At 38.4% G+C, this 20256-nt stretch overlaps 1 protein-coding gene across 8 annotated transcripts in view; it reads right to left on the minus strand.

The window, feature by feature from the left end:
* Positions 1-2457: 2457 nt before the first annotated feature.
* suco (SUN domain containing ossification factor) overlaps positions 2458-20256 on the minus strand; it is a 64633-nt gene continuing 46834 nt past the window's right edge. For 4 of the 8 annotated variants that reach the window (XM_049481481.1, XM_049481492.1, XM_049481478.1 and 1 more), the window contains 10 exons: positions 19842-19922; positions 18791-18874; positions 14493-14583; positions 12427-13641; positions 11994-12081; positions 11271-11375; positions 9927-10075; positions 9625-9716; positions 8108-8163; positions 2458-5868 (listed from right to left, as the gene is read on the minus strand). In XM_049481481.1, coding sequence (XP_049337438.1) covers positions 5305-5868; positions 8108-8163; positions 9625-9716; positions 9927-10075; positions 11271-11375; positions 11994-12081; positions 12427-13641; positions 14493-14583; positions 18791-18874; positions 19842-19922 — 2525 coding nt within the window. In that variant the 3' untranslated portion in view covers positions 2458-5304. The remainder of the gene's footprint in view (positions 5869-8107; positions 8164-9624; positions 9717-9926; positions 10076-11270; positions 11376-11993; positions 12082-12426; positions 13642-14492; positions 14584-18790; positions 18875-19841; positions 19923-20256) is intronic. The other 4 variants (XM_049481503.1, XM_049481495.1, XM_007239526.4 and 1 more) reach the window with 2 other exon arrangements.

Below are 20256 nucleotides of genomic sequence, written 5' to 3' on the forward strand. Positions count from 1 at the left end.
AATAATAATAATAATAATAATAATAATAATAATAATAATAAAACGTGCTGGAGAAGGCTTTGTGCAGCAGTCATAAACATTAATGCAACACTGGATTTAAATAATATGTTTTTGTAATGCTTTGTATTAATTTAGGTATTTTATTTATTCATTCAGCTATATTCATAAAAATATCAAGCTATTTATTAAACCATGTCTTAGAATTCACACCTCTGGGGATATCAAAATAATTTATTTAAAAGTGTGTGAGAATTTCATGTGCACATCTGGGAAAACTCACCCCATAAAGACATCCCAGTGAAATCACAACCTTTACACTTTTATTTCCTTAAGTAATTATTTTTTTTATATTTGTAAGGGCCACAACGCACAATATTCTGATAACGTCTCAGGTATGCTATTCCACTAACATCCACTTGATATCAGTGTTAGACATTGACTAAAACCTTGGCAAAGAAACAGAAAATAACTGAAATGTACTAAAATAACTATTCCTCACTCTGTTTTCCATTTGCAAAACCATACTGCACTAATATACATTTTTTTAATTAGCAATAAACAGAAGACACTCTCCAGGGTGATGCTTTGGTCAGGGCAGTTTTTTTTATTTTCCAAATTACACACATGCACACACACACACAAACATGGCTGAAGTCCATCTTTTGATATTCTTGTTGTTGTTTTTTGTACAGTAGTCACATTCTGACATGAGCAGCGTATGGCTTTACATCTAGCTAATGTGTCTGAAGTAAAATCCAGCATAAATCAGTGCACTGGTATGATCTGGACTAATCTACTACAAGCAGGGACAGATTAAAGCACAGGCTATCCTAGGCTGCAGCCTTGGGCCCATGCAATGATTAGGGCCCACGGATTGGCTAAGTTTTTTAAATACATTTATTTTCACCCAATTACCCCGCCCTGCTCTACTGAAATATACCCTGAGATATGTATATAAAAAATAAATAAAAATTTAAAGCATGATCAACATGAATATGTTGTGATTAATATAATTATGAACACATATTTTTAAGTGATTAATATTACTAATTTAAATAGCAGTGTTTGGGACAGGGCCCCGATCACCCTAATCTGCCACTGGAGGGGTATAAAGGAACTGCGTTCTCTGGAATAATGGTGCTTCTTCCAGTGCTTCTGAGATGAGTTGGGGAGCTGATAATGGTGTGGGGTGGTGAACACTAGCAAAATTGGTGTTTCCTTATCTATCACATTGTTGTCCTCTATGTTTAGTAACCAAGTTATCTGGACTTTACCACACCATGATGAGAAAATGGATGGGAGGCTAAATGGCTAAATCTGAAGTTTTTGTTATGAGGTAAGGTTTGCTTTGTAAGAAGAGCTAATTACCTCTAAAACCATATGTCTATGTTACTAAGTTTCTAAGTGCCTTCATAACCGTAATATTAATATGCCACAACGGACTGTAGAAAAGATAAGGGCACTTCGTAAAGGGCAGAGTTACATATCATATTGCACCAAGCTAGCAAGGGCACTAGACCTTTGGCAGAGTCACCTTTGTTGTTTTGGTGTTCATGTTTGGCCTTTGCCAGATACGCTGCCCCCTAAATATTTTAAATAATTGTTTTTAACAGAGGTAATGCTGTATTTCATTTGAAGTCAGAACTCTCTAGTTTCATGAGTAAATTTTAACTGGAATGCTCCTACAGGTTGAATTTCTCACTTCCCAAGTCAGGAGAGCCTTGCCAAATCAAAGTTCCGAATCGAAGATGGCTGCACCACCACATTTCAACAGCAGTAACAGCAGTATTATTATACAATTTACACTTATCTGTCTCATGCATAGAAACACTGTCCATGTTCTATTTGTGTAGAGCAGGGTATCGTTTTAAACTTTTCAACACTGGTACCGATACTATACTTTGAATACTTTAGATACCTTTTTTTCTAAATTCTAAGCAAAAAATACAAAAAAATAAGAAAAAAAAAAATTAGTACAGAGACTTTTTGGTCGTTGTCTTTTTGGTATTAAATTTCAATACCCAGCCCTATATCGCTGTACATGTTTCTATAATAAAATACTCTATAAGGCATTTGTCATTAACTCCATAAAATGTTAATAGATTCACTATAATGTATTATGGTCAGTATAAACAAATAGTCTGATATGGTTATGGATCCTTCAAATTGCTTTTCCTGTAGTTAGCATTACCTAACATGAATACAAGTTTTACCATGCTTCTGTTGACACTCCCACCCTTATTTAAAAGTGAAGGGACGGAAACTAGTCACTGTGTTAACATGTTAGTATACTCTATCAAAATGCTTTACTAAAAATATATATTAAACTGTTTAACTTTTACACAATAACACAGCACTAATTGGTTTGTCAATTTAATACACCCCATGCATGTCTTTCTTAAACTGTACAAGACGCCAAATAATAAAACACCCCTATTTAAAAAAAAAGACACACCATGAAAGACAAAGTGTTTTATTTAGAAATTCACAGTTTCTATTGGCACTACATTTTTGTAGTTACAGTTACTCCTGTTCCAACATCAACAACAACAAAAAAAATACTGTGCAGCTCATCCTCACAGATTATCTGGTGTATTTGGCGCCATATTCTGGCTGCATCAACAAGGGAGCCTGTGGCCACTAGAGGACACCAGAAGTGAAGAGAAGCGATGGGGAGAATAGCACTTTAAAAAGGTCTACTGTAGGAAAAAAACAAGGCATGAGGAGTTCTCCAAAGTGCTGAGAGAAAGAGAGCCTGCACCACACACACAAACACAGATGCAGGTCTCCAATCACTGGGTTATAGGATATGTTAATCCACATATATTCTTCTTCTTGCACACAGTTTAAAACATCCATTCACAAAAAAGAATTACACAAATGTCATACACATTCAACAAAAAAAGAAAACAAAGTAGAAAAGAGATCATGATAGATGCACATGAACACTAAACCCCCTCTGAATGTGGAATTACTCTCAGAACAATCCTAAACTTTCCCTTTATAATTTGCCCCCCCGAAAAGGAATTCACATTTCTTATCCTTAGAGAGAGAGTTTACTGTTTCTGTTCAGAGACGAGGTGTGAATGGATGAGTAAATGAAAAGGGACCATCTAGCTAAAAACAAACAGAATAAAACTGCAGTGGGACGTAGAATGGTCCAGTGAGCGCAGACACATGTACACACATATACATACATGAAGTGTATTAGAGTGAATACGAGGGAAATGACCAAGTGAGAGAGATACAGCCACAGGTACAGTGCCATGCAAGGTGAAAGGATGGGAAAGAGAGAGGAAGAGATGGGTGTGTGTTTAAAGGAAGTATCACATATATAATGATAGCAGGAAGATTAGAAATGGGACACTGACAGACACACGCACAAACACCAGATATTACACACAAGAGCTCCAGCATTCCTTCCTTCCTTCCTTCCTTCAAAGAGATACCAATAAAGCAAGAACTCATCAGAACAGACCCATATTGTTTAGTTTTTCACCCTCAGGTGGGCTCAGACAGAACCAGACGCACTTTATTAAACCAATGTCTCACATCTGGCTTATCACATTCAATTAAAAGTTAAAGATGGTTTGTGGAATGAAAACTCTTGGAGAGTCCTTAAAGTGTTTATTTGATGAAATGTGAAAAATGTGGCTTCCGGTCTGCGCTCAGACTCCAGCTTTCTCTGTATTAAACAAAACATAGAAAAGCAAACAAGAAAGACAAAAATCTGTGGGGCTTCTGTACCATTTCATGCTCCATGTTTCATGTTAAGATGTAGATATATGTGCGTGTGTGTGTGTGTGTGTGTGTGTGTTTGTGTGCTTGTGTTTGTGTGCGCATATGTGTGCGTTCTACAATAAATATTGACGACACACCACAGGGACACTGGAAGGGCTAAAACACCCTGCTTGACCCAAGACCTTGAGCTCAAACTAGCTCAAGTCACATGTGACATTTGAATAAATAAATAGATAAATAAATAAAACAGTAAGCGCCCACTGTAAAATCCCTGTGGGTGTGTCGGAATTTACAGTATATATATATATATTATATGTATGTAGGTGTTTTAAACTGGCCATTTGTTTGAATAAATGACACTCCAACATTGGCTCATGTAGTAAACAAACACGGATATATAGAGTAGAAGTAAACATGTTGAAAAAGATGATGAGTCTGATCGCAGCACAAGGATGCTTATGGATGAATATAAAGAATCAATATAGGTTTTGGGCTCTGCCCAAACCTCTTCTAGTCATCGTTGTATCATTAATAATTAATGTCTAAACAAACAAAAGAGAAAAACACGTGAAGTGACAGTATTTATAGGATCTGGTCAGACATACAAAAGAGAAAACAAAGGTAAAAGAAGTTGAATCTGTTCTTCCTTCAGTTCTGCTCATAAGATTGATATAAGGTAAAGTGCCGGACATCCCTGGGCTACGATGATAAACCACAAACCACACACTGGTCCCACCAAACAACCACGAGGAACAATCAAAGGACTGGAGTTACACACACACACACACACACCCATGCAGAATATGATAGTGTTAAAAACATAAAAAAAAGACAACAATAAGCATGAACTGCACAAACCGCATTTAAAGCATTAAGCGTGAAAGGGCAGAACAGGGGGACTGGTGGAGAAAAAGAGAGCAGGCAGAGACCTGAGGCCTGTGGTAGTGCGTTGGAGAAAAAAAAACAAAAAGTAAGGAGTATGGAGGTTGGTCTTGATAGTCTCTTAACTCACACTGGTAGTATGAGTCCTCCCCTCTCATCATCCTGGCCATTAGAGAGAACAAATGAAATTTATAGATTGAATCATGTACTGGTCCACTTGAGAAGAAAGGAAACAAAAACAATAACATACAAACAAGCGAAAGCAATCCCACTCATACTATTCAAAAGTTAGTCTTCTTTGTGACCCCCTTAAAAATAAACCAGATTTCTCTCCAAAAATGAAAGAAAACCAAAAGAAAGACTCTTCACCTCGGGCTGTGTACTGTTCACCTCCTTGTGAGAGTTCAATAACGGACAAATAAAGGCACATGAAAGAGGGGAGAATCTCAGAATGAAAATAAACTTGTGTTGTAAAAGAGTGAGGGAGGGGGTGTTTACTGTGATCATTTAGTCCAAGTTCCACTTTGTGCATATGTGGCAGAGTCTGACTGAATGGTGAGAGAGAGAGAGAGAGAGAGAGAGAGACATAGAACGAGAAACAGAGAGAGAGAGAGAGAAACAGAGAGAGAGAGCAAAGATCCGTCCAACAAAGGGTGACGAGTGTGCTGATGTGCTTCTAACTCAGACACGGCCGCTCACAGCCGTGCTCATCCCGAACGCCCCCACACCTAGCTCCTGTTTCCCCTTCATCAGTTCCTGCAGTGTTGGCATGACACCTGATGTCACAGGAATGGGGGCATGCAGTAGCCCTGCCCCAAATCGCCCATTTGACTGAGGCCGCTGCTGTTTTTGCAGCTGCTGATGTTGCTGTTGCTGCTGCTGCTGCTGAAGTTGTTCACCAATCTTGGAGCGTCTCCGCTTGAACGACCTCTTCTCCGCCCGGTTCTTGGCCTGTGGGTAGCTTGAAGAAAGCTGACCGTTGCGCTGAGCATTGCAGCAGTACTCATCTGATGCTGTGGATGAAGAGGAGGAGGAGGACGACGAGGACGATGAGCCTTCGGAGCTGCCCTCAGACACAGCATCTCTGAATGAGCAGGCGGATGCATCTTCCTCGCAGGGCGACGGCAGGAAATGAGGCATATGGAGGCTATCGCTTTTAGGCCCGCCGTTAGCGACCGTCACTTCTTCGACAGAGGCCCTCAGAGTCTCTGCTTTCTCTCCACCTTTCGTTTTGCAGCGCTTCTTCTGCAAACATAAGGAAAATAAGGGACAGCCATTTAATGTAGGCATGGTTACAAACCACCATATATAAAACCCATCTACAGCCGTAGGAACCACCTTTATGCTGAGTGAATAGGGTGAAGACGAACGCACACATTTAAATTAAAATACACTACAATGTCCACAATACCTCAACATGATTCACGGACAATAAGTGGATAAATCATACAATACTAAAACAAAAATCCAACCAAAAATCTAATTTACAGCTCTTGCTTTTACTGAAGTGATTATTTTCTAGCTATAATATTGTACTATAATAATAGTAAATACAATTATTTACTATTAAAAAGTTTTATTAACAACATGCATTAGTTGAATGTAATATGTAATATTTTTCATACTTAAAAAAACTCATTTTGTTATGAATGTATTTATAAGCCAACTTGCTGATTGTCAAAAACACTGACCAAACAACAAGCTTCAACAGGCTGAAGATTCTTCACAAGGGGGCGCTACAAGCACTCATTTAAGTAGCCAGCCTTAGGTTTTACATAATGGTGATCCTTTCATCTGTGACTGTGTTTATTTTAGATCAATGTTCGTGTTCAGACAGACCTGAAGCCTCCGTTCTAACATGACTGCGTCACATCCAGAGTTACTACAAAGCCATTTCCCTAGCTGAGTCATGTTTTACAGAGCAGGGAAAACACGACACTGTGCAATGCTGAGAAACTTAGGGACTAGGACAGGAGCTGGGAAATGGTGGTATAGATAAGCAGTAGGCTGTGTAATACAATACCAGTAGCTCCTCAAGAGAGTCTAGTTGAGATTACTTTTCATCAATAAATCTTTTTAACCATAATGGTAGGATGCAAACAAAGCCACTGAGTGGTTTAGTGCTTTAATTAACAATAGGGGTGGGAATCACAAGGTATTCCAAGATATGTTATCATGATACATTGTCTATATTATGATGATATCGAAATATTGTGATTCTCTTCGATACCTTATGGAATCTGTGTTACTGAAGAGGATAAAAAAAAACTCTTAAATAAGCAAATGTCAGGAATTATGGATTTATTGCCTAATGTTTTAATAGAAATGTTGATATTTGACTCCCATGTGTCAATAATGTAAAAAACAAAAATTCGAAGAAGTATTGTGATATTTTGTCCCACCTCTACTTAGCAATAGCATTTACAGTAAGTGCTAAATACCCAACCATTTTTATTTGTGCTGTAAAAAAGGGGGGGAAAGAACAAAGCCCACAGCTTATAAAGACATCTTTATTTAACCTTTTTCCATACTTTTTTCATACTCGAAAAGCCTCCAATGTAAAAGACTCATTGCCAGTCATCGGTAAAGCCAAGGCTGGCATAACCAAGTTATTAGGTTTAGGAGCAAATACTTTCTCACACAGGGCTAGAGGGTTTGGATAATGTTTCCCCTTATTAACTTATTATATTTATCTGATATTTAAGTGTGTTTGATCATTTTAAAAATGTAAGTATGATGAAAATGCAAAAAATCTGTAAGGGGCAAATATTTTTTCACACCACTGTACACAATACTGTTGTTAACCCAACTAAATTAACTAAAGTTAAGGTAAGTTTCTCCACAATTAACCATTTCCCATCATACCACTATAATTTAATTTCTCAAACACTTTACATTATGCACAAAAAGAAGAAGAAAACATAATGGGAATTCTCCTTTAAATGCACATAAGCAAACTTTAGACATCAAACAAGTCTTGTCTTTTTAAGCACATCTAGAGCAAGTGTGAAACGGTCTTAATTTGATTTTTGGAGAACCAAAAAGAAAAAAAACGAATGACACAAATGAGGGCAAGGACAAAAAGGAAAAACGTAATTGAAGCTTCTAACAAAAATTAAACCTAATCTTTCTGACCACACTGTCACATTAACACCTTATGGCTTCTAAGCTTCAATCGGCAGAGAAGGGGTTCACTTGACGGCCAGAAAGAAACACTAATGGCTGGGGCTGTGTTCCAAAATACCCACCATGTCCCATTCACTGCTAAATAAGGCAATGTCATTTTCCACATTACATTATTTCTGTATGTAGTACATTTGGATACATCCTAGTGTTTTGCTGAAGTTAGACCTAAAAAAAAAAGGGTAAATAAATAATAAATAGAAAAAGGGGGACAAGTGTGTGGTTTGGAACGCAGCCCCTCGCCTCACTATAGTCATGTGCACACAGCAGCCCACCAAGGCAGGCAAAACGGACACTGTACCTTTTTCTCTGGAGAAAACCTTAGAGGTTCTACAATGTACAAGTCATCAGGACCTACTAAAGAGGGGAGAAAGGGGGCCAGGTTAAAGGAATGGTATGGAAATCATGAACACATACAAGCATGACTGCACTTGCAAGTAGTAGAGCAAATCATTATGCAAAACAAAACAGCAAGGCACTTTCAGAAAAAGAGCAGATGTCAAATAAAATACTGTCCATTTATATAATGTATATGTCTGTTATAAAAACACTGCTTAATTAGGAAAAGAGATTTTGAGGTTTGCGTAATAAGTGCTTTGAGGAGTTACTGCTGGTTACCTTGAATTGTTACTACTTGCAAATGTCTGAACATGAGCCAGCCAAAAGCTTCAGGAACAAAAATTACACACCCTTTGCACAAATGGTACACACAAACTGGTAACAACAAGCTCTCCAACCCCAAGGGCAAACACACACACACACTTATATGCACCAGAGCACTCTCTCAACTCACACAGCAAAATATATGAGTGATCATAATGATAATGAAAAGGAAAAGAGAAAGGTGGCTTCAGTGTTACAGGTTTAACATCAGCGTACATTAGTTGTGTTTAATGTGTCCTAGCTACCATTTAACATCTCCTGTGTTCTTAAATTTTATACAGCAGGCATAGTGAGGTTTGCTGATTCCCCACAAAAAAAAATCAGCATGCGCTTATGGAACAGTGCAAAGCCACTTATTAGTCACACTGCAAGATAACTGGACCAGCATAGAGAGTTGGCACCGGATTCACAAAAACCCAGAAAAAAGTTCTGCTATAAGATACACTTTTTATTTTTGAGCACTTTAATATTTACCATTCACTGTTAGTTTCTTATAGACTTGTTAAATTTATAAGGCATATATAAAAGCATATCTGTGAAATAATTATGCAGTTGAAAAACACATGAGTGTTATATTTAGACTTTTCTTAAGACAAATAAGAAAAAACCCTGGTGCTTATTATTATATTTAATTAGAAAAATATATATATATATTTTTAAATAATTTGTAAAAAGAGTATTTTTTTAAAAGATTTTTTAGGCAACTGTTTTTTTTTATATACATTTTTCTAATGTTTTCTTGAAAGAAAAATAATAATAAAAAACTCTGAGCTGACAAAACATTTTAATTTTGTCTTCAAAAAAAAGATAAGAAAAAAAAAACTGATCTAAGAACAATTTGTTATTTAAAACACTTTTTTGCGAATCCGGTCCCTGTTCTGCATGCAGGTCTAAGAAACGTGTTTCTCTGCAGGCCATAGCAATGAGGGCATGAAATATATAAATGTAGAAAAAAAGTGTAAAAGTAGAGTGTTATTAGAACGATGGTGCATTTATGCAAAAAATATGAGGAAATATTATGTTGCGACTGGTCTGTCTGGAGATGGGTGGTATGTGAGAGTAGGTTACAGAGAGAGAAAGAAAGAGTGCGAGAGATAGAGTAAAGGGTATATAATTTACAGATTTATTTATAAGAATCCTGGTCTGAATACTTACCTTCTGAGGTAGGCAGCTGAAATGACTTGGAGCGTACAAGAGGGCATGAAACTCTCCGCTTTAAATTCATATCATCATATGATGAAAAACACCTTAAAAAAAGAGAAAGAGGCCATTAAAAAAAGAAGGAAAGCATGAATATAGAGAAAGAAAGACAGGAAAAAAGAAAAAGGAAAGATCAAACTTTCACTGCTTGAGGGCAAGGTGTGTGACAGTTAACTGTTTTCTCCATAGCGTGAGAGCTTATGTGTATAATACATCTGGACTGGACTCTGTGTGTGTGTGTGTGTACACTGCTGTACCTCTTGGGGCTGGGGTAGTGGTTGCTCACTGGAATGGCTGCGCTCCTGTTGTGACTGGAGGAGCTGCGGCAGCACTGCAAACACAGCAGCAGGCCCAGAGCCAGACACAACACCTGAGACACCACCAGGTAACTCTGCCTGTCGGACACCTGCACAGACACACGCCCCTTTAACAACAGGTAATGCTGGGTAATGTGTAAAGATATATGCTTAAAGCGTATATACACGCTCACATTTACATACACAACATTGTTATTTCATCTTTTTCTAAAGCAGAATGAGTGAATAATATATTTATTAGAAAAAAAAACAGGAAGGTTGCCATTTTTAAAGGTTTTATGGAAAATTATCATCTAAAAATTTAGCAAAGGCATATTAATCACTGTTTGTGGCAGAATTAGTACTGTTCAATTCAATTTATTTGTTTCCTGACAGGGAAAGGACTTTTATTAGATATATTTTTTTTTGCTGTGAAGACTTTGGGAAAACCGTTCCAAAGGCTTAATGTTTGTTTGCTTTATTCATTCCACAAACACCTTCAATATGTGTTTGGTGTCACTATCCTGTTGGAACACTGAATTATATTTTTACAGGCTTCCAAAAATCTCACCTCATTACAAAAATAATTATGAAGTGTCCTCCAACAGTTTTTGTTTGTCCATGTAATCAGCTACAAATTTTACAGTTTGAAAGTGACAAATATGGAGGAGGGTCTTGTTTAATATACAGCAGCCTCCAGCCCATGAGCAGCTTCCCATTCATGGCAGCTCTTTGTGTCATGGTGGTTCTTGGGTGGTTTCTGACCATTTGAATCAATTTCCTCTCAGCTGACGGTGACACTTTGTGCGCATTTGTACCTATATTGACAAGGTATGGAAGAAAGCCCACACATTTTTGACTTGAAAATCTTTAACTTCTTTGAAGCGATCGTTTAGAAATGGCTGCAAAAGACATTTCTGACTTGTGAAAATCTATGATCATCAGATCTTCACGGAGCTACTTGGATTTTTCTCTAGTACACGTTTGTTAATCAATTCAATTAGAGCTGTCAAACAAACGTCTTTTATGTGGGCAGCTGTGGTCAGTTATGGTCACCAACTGAAAAAGCAGAATCCTTGGTACGTGAAAGACATTTTAGAACCTGCCAAATCTGTGTGTTTGTATATTCTGACCCAGTGTTGATTTAAGAAAACCATGAATCAACTTCTTGTCTTTTTCTTTTGAAGTTGTATGTTGTTCATTCATTCTGCACCATGCCAGAAATAATTGAAAACCTGGTACTGGCACTCCATTACCCTAAATAATGAGCATATGTAATATCTATGCCTGAGTGTGTGTACTTACTTCATTCTGTAACTGGTTAACTGTGGCAGTCAGGTTAAGCACGAGTCTGGTCATGTTCTCCAACTGACTCTGCAAGATTTGGATGGAATCTGTTTGTTTCTGATCCTGAAAGAAAACACACACATTTGTGGTTGGACAGCTGTTGATAATTTCTGAAACACCTTAGATAATAGACATCATCAGTAAGCTTGCATATATAAGGGGTGTAATGGTACATGTATTCTTTACAAGCAGTCACGGTTCGGTTCGCGTAAACGCACGCAGAATACACGGTACAGGCAGTCTGTAGGAAGAACTAATCTCCAGTAATATGCTCAGGAAAAAATATTTGTAGTTTAAACAGTTAAAGTAATGTCTCCTTTGTTCTTAATTGTTTTTAATAAAGCGCCACAATCAGGCTCACTGTAGGTTTGTTCCAACAAAATCCAAAAGATGGAGCCTCTCATGATCCTGGTTTCAAGCATTTAATAAAAGAGCTTGAGTCCCTTTACAACATTCTATCCCAAAAAACTAAACATGGTTATAATGAAGATACATTGTTATTATGAAGTTAATAAAGGTGAATCTATAGAGAATGCCCAGCCTCTTTATTTTTCCACCAACTGTGCAGAAAACATACCGTGAGCGTACCAAACCGTGGGGTTTATACCGAGTTGTGAACCAAACCCGGAATTTTCTGTACTGTTACACGCCTAATATATATACGTAAGAAAAGCAAATTACCTGCTCCTCTGCAATTCTGGAGGTGTTTTGCAGCTTAATGATGGTCTTATTGAAGGCCTTCTGCATCTCCTCCATCTGCTTACGGTACCTAAGTGACAACAATACAGGCCAATCAAAAGAAATGCATAAAGAGCAAGCCACAGCACAGAACAGCCTACATAAATGTCATAAACAGTATAAACAAATAAATATGTTCAAAACCCATTGAGCTTCTTCTAATGAGACATACATAAAGGTACATAAGCACATGGACGGTCACAATTTCTGTAGTCTTTTTTGCAGTACACCACCAAGACTGATCTGGAAAAAAAGTTCAAATCTATGATCTCTATAATCTCTTCATATTTGGGTAATAAAGGTATATTATGCATGGCTTATTTTTTTGTGTTGTAATGAAGGCAGTTCCCCCCTCCCCGCATGACATGTGTGATACCTTTGACTGAGCTCCTCCAGGTATCTGCTGCTCAGAGACATGTTCATCTCCAGGGCTTTGATTCTGTTGTTGAGCCTCATGAACACCGACTCCTTTTGGTTGGAGCCATGCACCTGGTTGCCATTACCATTGCCTTGACTCAACTCGGACAAGTTCTGAGGCTCAGCATAAAAGTCTGTGGCAGTTCGCTGTCCACCATTCTGGATGGCCGGCATGCTGAGGAGGATGTCCACCACCTCCTCCTCTTGAGGAGTGATGGGTAGGATGTCGGAGCTCTCAGTTTTTTGTTGGAGGTCCTCGGACCCTGCCGACTGGTTGGGGTCTGAAGCCTCAGAGCCGGAAGTGGGGAGTTCAGTGGGAGGTGGGATTTCAGTGGGTCGTGTGTGTGTGGGGAGGGGCTGGAGTGGCTGTTCTTTGGTTGGCACAGGGAGTTCTACTCCTCTGTCTGTCTCAGGGCTGAGGAGGTCAGACGTCGGAGTGAGCATGGAGGTGGTGGAGCTGGGGTTGAAGACGACGCTGCTGCTGCTGCTTTCTGGGACGAGCTCCGGGTATTGAGGTCTGGAGTCCTGGGGTTCGCCTGTAAGGGGAGGTGTCTCCATGATGTCCTGGGTAGGGGTGGGACTGGAAAGGGCGGTGTCAGAGAAGCTGTGAGGGGGGATGGGCAAGGTACGGCTGGGCTCCAGCAAGATTGTGTCAGGGGACAAATCCACGCTAGGCTCCAAAGACCCTGTGGCATGAGGGGGAACAGGAACTGTATCAGTTGGGGCTATCTCATCCTGAGGGGCTTGAGTGGGCCACTCTGCTTCCGTAAGTGTCTCAGAAGGTGGCGAGGAAGCTTCAGTGGGAGTGGGGGTTGGGAGGGATGTGTGTGTTTGAGTGTGTGTACTGGCACGCGTGTTCCTCTCCCGGCGCAGACGCTGGAGAGCTAAAGCAGCCGAGCAGTACAGATGTAGGTGCTCCTGAAGTCTGGCCAGGCAGGACAGGGTTTTAAGATGGCCGCAGTAAAAGAAGTTCTCTTTCTCCCAAGCATCCTCCGCGTGCCGTCTCTCCTCCTCCTCCCGCTCCTCTTCCTCCAGCAGGGTCACGGTGGGTGGGGTCGGCTCCTCCTCTTCGTCTTCCATGAGGATGACGATGCGGCTCTCCTCAGAGGGAGACTCAGGAGCAGATTCGGGGTCTTCTTTCACCAGAGTGGGGTCCAGTTCTGGTGTGGGCAGCCTGGGAACACAAAGAGAAATACTTTAGATACCCTGCAAGTTACAAAAGCCCTAAAAAGACTAGCCTGTTAAAGTCAAGGACACTTTAAATAAAAGGATGCAGCTAAAACATTGTTAGCTGCAAGCCATGGATGAATGAAAGGATAATGAATAGATAATACTTAGATTTTCTTATTTTATACTAGTCTGGTAAATTCTGGTCCATATACAACCAAACCTGCCTTTTTGTCCAATTCATCAAGTAATATCATTTTAAAATGACTGGATTAATACTATGCAAAGTGTTTCTCAAGACATGTAGACTTATTTTATTTGATAACACCTTGATTTTCTCTATACATAAAGCAATGTTTAAAAATATACTAGATTTAACCTAAAAACGGATGTGTCATATTTTTAATTAATGGAACATCTGCATTTCCAAAATGTTACACTGTTCTACAGATAGGTAGCTGTCTTTCAATGTTATATTGCAGATTTTATTGCAAGATTTTGTTCAACCCTACCCTAGCTACAATGACCACCAATGCTCAGAATGCCTCCCTTGGAATAAATCAGATTTTACCAAACTCTTTTGGCCTAAAGGTAAGCAAAAAACAGCACTTTCTTTTTCACATAGATTTTGTCCCCAAACTTTTGACAGTTTACATATAAAGCAGTAGGAAGTTTGACTTTTGCTTGTGGACATGTGGCTAATGGGTTGACTTGGAATGTGAGCAAACAGTACAAACCAGTCTGAACTGGAAATAGAGTACACCTGGAAGCTGAACACTGAGAGCAAGCACTGGGAAGGACTGAACACTGCGATGAGTGGAGTCTGTGTGTGTGTGTGTGTGTGTGTGTAAAACGTACTTTACTTCTTCCTCCATGGGGGTGGGTGTTGGTGACTGTATGGTCTCTGTTGACACTTCTGTGTCATTTTCCGCCCCTGAAGACATGTTCCCTACAAGAAGACAAACATGATGATCATAATTATCTAATTATCCAGATGAGAAAAGAGGCCAGTTTTACAAAAAGAGGCATAAAGTAATAAAATCAGGGAAAAGGTAGCCTGCAGCAGTACACTAAGAAGAAGGGCAGATCGAAAAGAGGGAGAAAGCACATGCGTCAGAGGCTCTACCCACAGTTTAGCCACACTCCTGCACCCCCCTCGAGTCTCTCTCACACAAAGACTTTCATTGTTTATCAAGAAACGCACATTCTACTAGCCAAAACTCACTCACTCACACAGTCACAACGTTTTTCTGCAGTCCGGGAGGTATAAAACCATTTCATAACTCTGCTGTGATCAGATTTGTTTCTGCCCTTCTGTTGCATCAGACTTATTAGTATACAAATATGATCAGACTGGTGAGAAACCCAACAAAACATTTATAGTGTTTCTCTGACTGCTTGCTTTTAATCCTGTATGTAACTGTGATAGAGTGGCTGATTAGCTGCTTAACTGATACAGTTCAAATATGCTGGATTTCCAGACCTTTAATTTAACCAGGTGAGTCATTAAGAACATATTTTTATTTACAATAACAGCCTGACAAGTAGCAGAAGCTACCTGAGGTAAAGGTACATCAAAAACAGACAAGGATAAGAGGGAAAACAAGACAGAGAGAGAACGAAAAAAAAAAAACAGATAAAACACTCAATGAATAGCAAAACAGTTGCAAGCATCAGTAAAAATATTCCTGATGTGTTTTTTAAACTCAGCAATTGGAATCAATGTCTCTATTTTAATGTATTTTGGAGTGTGATCCAGTCTTTAGCGGCAGAATGATTATGTAAGAAATATATCACAGTAAGGAGAATAATAACTGCTATTGCCAGTAAGTTAATAAACTATTATCAGTGTTTTTTTGCAGTTTGAAGCTGGATTTAGACCCAGAAATAGTAAATTAAACAAAAAGGCAACTTTAGACTTAAGATGTGTGCATATTAACGGAGGATTCTACTAAAGGAGGGGAATCAAAATTGTATGCAGAAAGCCAGTGTGGCTGCAAGCTGTCATTCAAAACAACCAGCAGCTCACCTAATTCCACTTGTTTACATCAAAACAACTGATTAGATGTGCATTTGTTTGGCTGGAATACAGCAGCCGCACCAGCCCAATGTAAAGATTTTTGACATCACTACACTAGAGGCTTCATTCAGATGTGGGTAGCAGTTCTTCCAGCAGCTTTCCTCCATTTTGAGTGCCTGCTCAACCCTATAATATACGCATTGCGCTATAATATAACAACTGAACAAACATAGGATACACCAGGCAGCAGACACCTGAACATGAACTTGTTACAATTAACAGCAGGTATATCTCTAGCCTTACTTGAAAAGAAAAGAAGATAATGGAAAACAATATATGCAATGTAAAATTATTGTATTCCAATCATTCTGGACCATTTGCAGGGCATCATTCACAATAAAATTTTGACAATCATAAAATGACGGTTGTTTTGAGTGTCCAGCACAGATGACATGCTACTACCATGCAGACTAAAGACATCAGTACACAACCATTAAAAAAAACAAGTCAAAATTGTCAAAAGGGATAGACAACAAGTGAGATATTAGAGCTGAATTTGTTGAGCTTCAGGAGTTACAAACAGCACTGCCAGCAAACCTCCAGGTCACTCAAGGCCAGTTGATGGTAAGGAGCCAATAATTCATGGGTCATGTTCTGCCAGTTATATCAAAATGTCTGCCAACGAAAAGCTTTTCTGAGTGATGGGGAGAGAAGCTTTGGATTCGGAAAGGTCAACTCTTATACAAGCAAATGTCGACTCAAAACCTGTTTAACACAAAATCAGCGAAGCACTAACCCTAACTTTTGTGGACAACCTGTTAACATGGCACTGTGTGTATTAATCACGAAGCAAAATATATAGATTGTAAACACTAAAACAACGCCTAGACGTGTAGCAAAAAGGATTGTGTGTTCTATATAGTATTGAACAGGGTTCTTTGACCTGTTACAATAGTGGAAACCCTTTTACTCTTAGAATGTGAAATCATCTAATTTTAGTGTAAGATTATGTTGCTTATTTTAGTAAATAATTATCTTTAAAACAGGCACATATAAGAATTTGCCCCTTATTTTAAGTAATTTTAACTCAAAATAGTACAAAATGTCACCGATTCTGATACATGTGCTCAAATTTAAGATAAAATTCAGGGATTTTTTTTTTTCAAGCTTTCAAGGATTGTGAGATCATAGATCTGACGAAGAATTTGCTTACCCCCACTGGCAATACTTTTTGCTCAATATAAGCAAATATCTCTCATTTAAAAAAAAAAAAAAAAAAAAAAAAATATATATATATATATATATATATATATATATATATATATATATATATATATATATATATATATATATATATATATATTTGCCAATGGATTTTTTGCAGTGTTTGGTGGAATCCATTGAACGATTTAACTTTTCTTTTTGGTTGTAGTGGGTCTGAAGCGTATATGGAATCAATGGGTATAAGGCAGGAATACCTCCTGGACAAATGTTAGTCCATCACAGGTTATCCAACACTTGCATCTCAGACGGAATTAACCTACATTTCACCAACAATATATTTTTTTGTGAGTTTTCTGTATCTTCTGTATCTCTGTATCAACCCACCTTCCAGACACATGGAGAAACACCTCAGATACAGGAGGATTAAACCCACCATCCTTGTGTGTCACACCTACACCAATACCCTCCACTGCTATAGTATAGATTAATAGTTACAATAACAACAATAACAATAAAGTTGTAATATCCAACATTCAAGGAATTGATTACAAATCTGTCCTTACAAATCATTTAGGGTTTGTGAATACTCTCTAGAGATTCTACAGCTTTAATAAAGTACTAACATTGATCTCAGCAACACAACTCTTTAAACAGAATTCAGATGAGCCTTCAGTCTCTTAAAAAAAAAACACTTTAAAAACACACTCTCTTTGCACTTCCCTATGCTTAACATGAGAGAGCTTCATTCTGGAAGGTTCCACCACTTCTTACACACACATTTAACTGCCAGTCCGCTGAGCTACAGCATAGTTGGCAAAGCAACGACCCCCACCAGTCACACACAGCTGTGAGTGAGAGAAAGAAAACAGGAGAGAGACAGAGAGTCTGCACAGCAGAGCTTTCTTTACAGGCACAGGGAAAACCACAGACCTGAATGACAGGGAAGATTTTATCAGCGAGGGTGCACTACAGGGGTCTAGGTGACGTTTATGTAAGGTATTACAGTGCAGAACTGAAGTACAGGCCAACTTATAGACCACTGGGTTTAGATTATAATACTGATAATATCAATACTGAATACTAAATATTTGTCAGTACTGGTTTCATGGCAACAACTAAGCTTTAAAAGGTGATAAACTTGACATTTTTAACATTTGTTTGTTTTTGTTATCATTGCAGTGAACATTTCTATAGAGAAAAAGAAAAAAGACTCCAATATTGTCTGTCTTTGCAGCTTTCCATACGTGGACCATATAGATTGCAGAATGTATGCATGAAAGAGTTAATAAAAGTGGCTACATAATACTTAGTGTTGTCAATCGCTTATTTTTTTTAAATTAATCACAAAGTTATTCTGTAATTAATTGCGAATAATGGCACTTGTTCTGAAGAAGCCAGTTCAGGAGACCCTGAACTATGAGTGCTGATCCAGAAGAGCTCCTGTCAGATAAACTCCGCTGAGCTTTTGTATCAGTCAGATACAAGCACATCCTGATGTTCGTATTTCGTACCCTACATAAACTGCACTGTTTTCCTGTTGGAAGTGCCAAGACCTTTTCAGGCAGATTATGGCAAATGTTTGGGTCAAAATTGGTGGCATAATAAATTGCATTAAAAAATAATTACTGATTCCAAATTAAAACTCTAAACATCGACAATCCTAATAATACTACATTGTGTAAAAAAAAAAAAAAAAAAAAAAACAAACAGAAATATCTCAGAAATACATAGCTAAAATTTCTTTACACAGTCTGTGTATGTGCAATTTTTCAGGCTTGAGTTGTTATAGGAGATGATTGAATTAATGTTCCAATATTCGGTATCCAATCCAGCATTATATATTAACCCAGCAGATATTTAGAATCGGTCTCATCAATACATTAGAGGTCGATATGAAAGCAAAACCCTGTACCTTCCATCTGAGCTCCATCTTCAAGTTCTGGCTTCCCACCTAGGACATTAGCAGCAATGTTGTTGACCATGGTGAGGATGGCATCTGATAAGCAGAAGCAAGAAGAGGAAATAATTAAAATCAGTTTTGTATAACATGAATATGAAACTGAAATCTTATTGGTAAAAGGCACACTGAAACAGCACAGAAACTAACAAACTCTACCCACATGGTTCATTATAGACACTTTTCCTTACAAGCCCCACAGGAAGAGCCAAACCAGGGGCGTGCTTTGGCCCCACAGGAACGTGTGTGTGTGTGTGTGTGCATATGCACAATTTCTGCTACTAGTTAACTCAACATGGGGGTCTGTGTTCAAGCCAATAGGATTCAGCTGTCCTCCTGCCAACACAGAAACGCCCCCAGCACACATGGAAATAGTAATGTGTGCGCCTGTGTGTGTTCACACTGCTGCATGCAGCTTTTTGCGTCATCAGGAAATGAATGCAGCAGGGAATACAGATCCACTGAAAAATTCAAGGCAAACCGGTGGACGGGTTCAAAAAGAGGCAGCTGGGGGCACATAGCATTCCTGGATGCCTGACATAATAATGTGCTTGTAAAAATCCCAGCTGCGAATAAAGCTAGACTGGGTGTATACCTGAAAAATCCCCTCACCTACCCTTCAGGCCTTATATAGCTACTGTTTAAAACACGGTCATGTAAACCAATCCAACACATAATCTGAGGAGCAACAAAGGCTATTCACCAGAGTCTTTAGAAAGAATCCAACATCCGAACATCTAACGTTCTCATTATTTATACACAGGTTTCCTACTGTGGTCTTCCAAGATACCAAGAGTGTGAGCTCAAATCCAGAGAACCAAACAGATCAGTTATACTTGTAAATATTGCACTGGAAGACATCTCAAGCCACAGTTAAGAGACTAAACACATTCCCCAAAGCAGTGGGTCGGTGAGTGTATAATACAGCACATAATACCCCGGGAATACACTGGCATATAATACAGAACAGTGATTTTAAAAAATCTGAAAACAGAATGGTACATACTTGTGGCAGAACCCAGCAGGTTCTTTGATGGTTTGTCTTCAGATGGAAGGTAGCCCGGTGGGTAATCTAAGAAATGGAGTTCTGGAGTTAAGAGAACAGCTTCAGTACATACAATAGGATCTATGTCTACTTTTAATTTAATCAGGTAAGTTAAAAGAAGGAACTTCATAAACAAAACAATAAAAATGAAATGGTAAAAGCATTAGAAGAACAAGCAAACAATAGAAGTTTTAATTAAGAGAAAATTAAATAATTCAAAATTAAATGGACAGTCTAAAATGTAAAGCATTAAAATCTAAATAAAGAGAAAAATAATTAGAATAATAAAATAAACACAAATAAAGAAAGAGGACTAATAATGAAGTAGATCATAAAAAAGTAAATGATGAGAATAAAATAAAAAAATAAAACAGAA

This window comes from Astyanax mexicanus, chromosome 1 (assembly GCF_023375975.1).
Source record: "Astyanax mexicanus isolate ESR-SI-001 chromosome 1, AstMex3_surface, whole genome shotgun sequence".
NCBI lineage: Eukaryota > Metazoa > Chordata > Actinopteri > Characiformes > Acestrorhamphidae > Astyanax > Astyanax mexicanus.